We start from the raw sequence: 6390 nt of genomic DNA, 5'->3' as shown, positions 1-6390 counted from the left end.
TATCTGTCTAACAAGGGTACAAGTGAACTTTTCTAGAACTAGAATATAAATGTTTTGACACAATGACTATGCAAATGACATGAAATCTATGTTAACCAGCTTGATGAAAGTATTTCAAAATGTATATGAAAACACTACACTGTAACTCATGCTTGCATTAATGTATACAGCTATCATTTAATAAAAAAAAAGAAAAGAAAATGAGGCAAAGAAATCAATGAAACCAAAAAATTTTGTTTAAAAAATGGCAACAATTAAATGGTATAAAGAAACACAAACTTGTGGCCAGAATTAGAGAATGCGTAATAAGAATTAAATATAACAAATAATTACTTAACTAAATTCTAGAATCTTCTCCCCTGCCGGTTTAAGCAAAACATTTTTAAACTCTTCTGAAATTTTATTTTAAGTCAGAAATCCTCTCTCACATAATTATAGGTTAAGGCCAGTTAGTATCCAAAGCCCTTGAATATCATTCCAATTAGAAAATTATCATAGTAGATACTGCTGAAAATTTCTCCAGGATTTCATATTTCTTTTTCTTACAAAAAAAGAAAATAATAAAATTAAATGAAAGAGATTGTATCTTATATTTACTAATAAAAACAATTAGAAGGTGAGGCGTTTCTTTACCTAAATTGGCCCTTTACACTTTGAGACAAACCTGGTTTTTCCCAATTTTTAACTAAATCCTTACCAACCATTACTCATGCCATTAGGGAGGCTAAACAGTGATTTTCTCAAAGAAGTTACAATTACAAATCATAGATCACTAGGACATACTTTTTAAAGACTAAATATGAATAAGTTTTGCACAAAAAATACATATATATATAATTTTTCACCTCCCCAATTAAATATGAAGAGGGATACATAAAAAATCCCGAGAAAAAAGAATAAACATGAATCTTACCAAAGCGGTGAACATAAAATAATAATATTTTGTGCAAAATGAGAATGGGAAGGAGTCATCATTTTATCAGAAGTGCTAATTATTATTAAGGAGAAACTGCTGGTGCCCTGTTCACACATCCAGACCTTTGGCTTAGAAGGAGCAACATTTGAGATAAGGCTTATTCAATGTAACAAAATTATATACAATTTTAACAAAACTATAATTAAAAGATTATTATTAAAATTAATACATACTATTAACTTGCTATTAATGTGGGGTTGGGAAAGAAATATCTGAAAACCTGCTTAAGTGTTTAACTCCATGTGAATTTTTGTCTCATAGATATCCTTACCTGTCTCATCACGGTGTCATGTAGAGTACAATTAAAGGGCACCACCTTTTTGGGCAGGTATGTTGGCAGCCTTTCATACATGTAGACGCAAAGCATAAGCATCATGATCGGGTTTGGGTCACAGATGTCAGTGGCCTAGTTTCAAAGAAGAGAAATGGAAATCAGAGGAATTATTAGAGTTATACAGAGGGAGAGAAGCAATAGGATATATCTACACAGTATGAACAAGAATTTATTAAGGAGATATGGTCACAGGATAACAAATGCAAATGCCCCAAGAGGCCACTACAAACTGGAGAATGAGAAACCAGTGGTGTCTCCTAGGGAAGAGGATACTGTGGCTCAGTCCAAGTCCAAAATTTTAAAATCAGGGAAGCTAATAGCACAGCCCTTAGTCTGAGGCCAAAGGCCTGAGAGCCCCCAGGATATTACTGGTGCAAGTCCCAGAATCCAAAGGCTGTTAACCTAGAGACTAACATTCAAGGGCAAGAGAAGAAAAAGGCTCTATTCCCAAAGAGAGAGAAAGAGCAGTGCAAAGAAAAAACCAAGCACCCTGACTGCCCCCCTTCTTCAGCCTGCTTTGTTCTAGCCATGCCCACAGCAGACTGGACAGTGTCTACACATCATGAAAGCAGTTCTTTCTCAGTCCCCTGATTCTTGCATCTATTTTGTCTGGAAACACCCTCATAGACACACTCAGAAACAATTCTTCACCAGCCCTCTGGCATCCCTTAATCTAGTCAAGTTGATACCTAGTATTAACCACTATAGAGGATATCCAGATAAAATACATAAAAAGAGGAAGAGCATAGTACACCAATTATGGAATTGCTTAAAACTGTTTTAAAATATTTCGGATTGGCAATGACACTAAAATGTAGTGACCACAAACAGAACATTACTATGAATTTGAAGGGTTGACCTATTTGGTAAAAGACAAATTAAATGTGTTCTAAGCAGAATACTGATCTTAGAGCCTAAAAGACCCCATAAAAGTTCGTCAGGACTCAGAATACTTACTATACACTAGGATAATGACTAATGTGACTAAGATACCATCCTTTATTCAATACATCCTTTAATTAAGGAGTAAAAGGAAAAATGACAAATAACACATTCTTGAAATAAAAGATGGCAAGAGATTTTAAAGCAAAAGCCCAGAGGAGGCAGTGGTACATTAAATGGACCTTGGAGAATGTTTGGACGAATGTTAAATATGGTGTGGGTGGTGTGAGGAAAAGGGTGCATTCTATCACAAAAGCAGAGTACAACAGGGTAAAGATATAAAGAAGTATAGTGTTTTCTCATAAAAGAAGTACAATTCGGATAATACATAAGAAAAGAGGAGACAAGTAATAGGAGAAAAGATTAAGGAATGTTGGGCTACATCCTGGAAGTCTTAGACACCAAGGTGAAACACTTGGTTTCTGAATGAGGAAAAATATGACAAGAGTAACATTTCAGGCAGATCAGGAAGGAGGTGGTTGGGGAAGTATTTTTTCCAGTACAGATAAATAATAAGGCAAAAGATACACGTGCACTAAGAAACAAAATGGATTAGTATTCTAATCAATTTGAAACCAAAGAGTAAATTCAAGAGCATTAAGGAAGGATTCTTTCTATCAGTTTATGTAGTGTCTGTGATCTCTTAATAAATGTGGAGGTAGGAGGCAGAGCAAGATGGTGGAGGAGATGCATCCCTGAGTCAACTCTCCTGGCGGTTTCAGGTGAGAGTGGGCTTATTGGATCTCTTCTGCGTGGAGTCCTTGCGCGGATAAGAAGTGCAGGGCGAGCAGCAAAGAGGTGAATTGCTGGATTGGAAGTGTAGCCCAGAACTATGGTGTCAGCCAGAAAAAACTCAGGGCAGCAGCTGAACTAGCGCCATCCACGACCTGCGGCGCCAGGTCCCGGCTTGCTTCCTGAGAGACAGAAACCAATCCCTCCCCCCACGAAAGGCTCCTGTGCCCAATTCGCGGGGAGTTTGCGTGTCTCGCGGAGAGTGTGGTGAGGCATGGATTCCCGGGCGGAATTTGGCGGCCAGAAGCGGGAGACATTTGGACCCAGTTTGGGGTGTTAGGGATCCAGGCATTCAGACAGAAACTTGAGGGGAAGGGACTCTGCTTAGGAACCGATCCATCCCGTAATTTTGGAAGTCTGTGTGGAGCTGCACAGACGCGGTGACCGGCAGGGTGAATCGGTTCCCGTCCTGCAATCACTGAAGAGTCTTTTGAACTTTCTGTTGCAGCGGTGGAAGCTGTGCCCCCTCCCCCATCAGAAATAAACTAAATTCCGAGGGCAAAAGGAGCACTCTAGCTCTTTTCCCTTGGACCACACAAATTTGTTTGAGGGGAAAACAGGAGTTGAGTGCAGGGAACCCGTTCTCTTCCTACAAACACTGAGAAATCTTTTGAACGTCCTGCCGCTACGGGCGGCGGCAGCGGCAGCGGCAGCAACCCCTCCTACACTGGAAATAAACTGAACACAGACCACAGAAGGGGTGGCCCCAGCTTTTTTCCCTCAGACCACAACAGTTTTCTGTTCGAGGGGAAATTAGGAGTTGACTGTAAGTCTGGCAAAGTGCAAACTTTTGTCCCAAGTTTGGAGGTCAGATAGGAGTGGGAGGCCAGCCAGGAACCAGATGCAATGTAAAATCTCCAAAATGGCATCTCCATAACACCTCCCCCAGAAGCGCGGAGAACTCAGTATGATCTGCAGTGAGCCAACTGGCATCTGAAGTTAATCCAAGATGCCCAACATTCTGCGGGAACTGTTGTAGGGAGAATCTGGGCATCCTACCAGCAAAGATTCTTTATATATACATATATATATATTTTTTCTTTTTCCCTCTTTTCCCCTATTTTTGGTAGTAGTGTAGGGACCACTCACAGCACCACCTGTTGTCTAGAAAATATACTACAGCATAATTATATATTTTTTTTTAAACTGGAACCCTACCACAGAGAAAAAGAGACTTGTTTGTATATACTCAAAAAAAAAAAAAAACTAATTTTCCTAGTGGTTCCCTCCTTTTCCTTTTTTTTTAATTTTTAACTTTTTATTATATATATATATATCTTGATACTTTCTCTTCTTGGATTGTTTGCTTTCCTATTTGTATGCTCTATCATTTTATGACCAACATTTCTGTGGTTATCTTTTATTATCACTATTTTTTTTCTTTCTTTTTCTTTCTCCCTTCTTTCATTTTTGATCTGTTAGTTGACTTGCTTGTCTGTTGCTCTGTTTACTTCTTTATCTGTTTGTTTACATGTGGCTGAGTGTCAGGGCATTGGAGTGCTTGTATGTCTGGTAGCATTTTAGTCTGTTTATTTGTCTGCCTAGTTTCAATGTATTTTGTACTTTGCTAAATCTCTGGGTTGGCTATATTCCCCAAATAAAATTTTCACATTCAATGACAATTTGGAGGAATAGTGGATGACAGCTCACTAGAGCTAGCTTTCAACATAAACGTCAGTTCAGGGAGAGAGACAACTACCGGAAGAACTGAACGAAGCTGAAAGTGGGGAGCTGAACTGAGAGAAAAGATAGATAAACACACATCCTCCCCAACGAGGCAAACCACGACTTCAAGAAAACAAATCCCAGGCTTAGAAAGAACCGAAGCGGAATATTCTACAGCTCCCATTGAGTGCCAGAGGCAGATAGGCTTCAACTATCTCTGCTGGCTGGCCATAAAGAGTGGCCACCAAGTGGAGAAGGCTTTGACATTACTGGGACTCTGTCAGGCACAAAACCCTGATGAACTCATTCACTTTACCTGGACTCTGGTAGACACAAAACCCTGACTCACTCGCCCATTGGACAGGACTGGGTTACAGAGTCTGGGTCAACAGAAACTATTGGTGGGGCTAACTGAGACTGAGGTTACCAGAGTCCAGCAGCGAAGGGTGAGTAAGGAGGGGAAAGAGACATCAGCCTCCTTACTCCAAATTATCTACTGAACAGGCCTTTCTGACTCCTCAGAGTATCAGAGCGAGCCACACTTATACTGCTAGTAGACTCCTATTAATTAGTTGCTAGAGACCTTGTGATCTTTCCAACCAAGAGTGGGTACTGACCGGGTCAATAGGTTTGGATCTCTTGATTTGGGCAAATTAACTGGTGGTCACAAGAGAATCTCTGATGCTCTCTGGATTTTCTCAGGCCCAAATTGTCCTCAGGTGGAACATTCTCCAGTTGTCACTGAGTGCCTAAGATAGTCAAGCCTCAGTTCCCTTTGCTGGTGGAGGTCGAAGAGTGGTAACTGAGTGAAGCTCGCACTGGCTCTACTTTGATTCTGGCAGACACAGAGCCCTGCCACACTTGCTTATTGGGCAACTAGGTCACAGCCCTTCAGGGTCTCCAGTGACTGGATGTGACAAAGGTACAAGGGGGGATAGGAGGCATCAACCTCCCTAGAATACTTTACTTGCTGGGCAGGTCCCTCTGACCCCACAGAACACCAGAGCGGGCCATACTTGTGCTGCCAGATCCCTGCTGTACAGTTGCCAGAGACCTCTCGAACTCCCCCACCTGAGAATTGTGTTAACTGTGACACTTGTCTCATATCATTTGAACTGGGCCAATCACCTAAGAACTATCTAAAGTGATACCCTGAGGGTGTGGTTGAGGGAAGGTGTGGTTTTCCTTTCCCGACCATCGCCAGTAAGGGGAGGGGTGACTTAATCACTCTTATTTCTCCACAGCTGATCTTAACACAGAGTAATTGATTTTCTAAGGTAGAACAGATACCAGCTGTAACAAGATACAGACAAGCAGACCTCTAGGCTCTCAGACCGTAGCATTATTTGCATCCTTGGCAAAGTTCTAGGGGGAAAGATACAGACACTAGTCTCAGCCTTTGCCCAAAAAGGCCAGCAAAATATCACTCCCAGAGCCCCCAACTCAACTTCCTCCTACCAGCTCACCTAGCCAAGCAGAGTAAATCCAGCATGGGGCAGAGCCAGCAGAAAAACTCCGGTAGTAGGAATAACCAAAGTAGAGCAACACCCCCAAGGAAGGATGTGGCAGAGGTATCTGAAGATCCAACCCATAAAGAGATGGATGAGATGACAGAAATTGAGTTCAGAATGTGGATAGTAAACAAGATTAATAGAATGGAAGAAAGGAAAGAGCTAGAATT

General features: G+C 41.0%; 1 protein-coding gene across 1 annotated transcript in view; it reads right to left on the bottom strand.

Moving 5' to 3' along the window:
• Positions 1 to 6390, bottom strand: part of CFAP47 (cilia and flagella associated protein 47) — a 296774-nt gene that overhangs the window by 152942 nt on the left and 137442 nt on the right. The window contains exon 36 of the mRNA XM_012807582.2: positions 1248 to 1382. Coding sequence (XP_012663036.2) covers positions 1248 to 1382 — 135 coding nt within the window. The remainder of the gene's footprint in view (positions 1 to 1247; positions 1383 to 6390) is intronic.

Source organism: Otolemur garnettii, unplaced genomic scaffold (genome assembly GCF_000181295.1).
Source record: "Otolemur garnettii isolate 467f Iridium unplaced genomic scaffold, OtoGar3 scaffold00072, whole genome shotgun sequence".
Lineage (NCBI taxonomy): Eukaryota > Metazoa > Chordata > Mammalia > Primates > Galagidae > Otolemur > Otolemur garnettii.
Note: the sequence above shows the minus strand (reverse complement) of the source record. Positions and strands in the feature narration are given on the sequence as shown.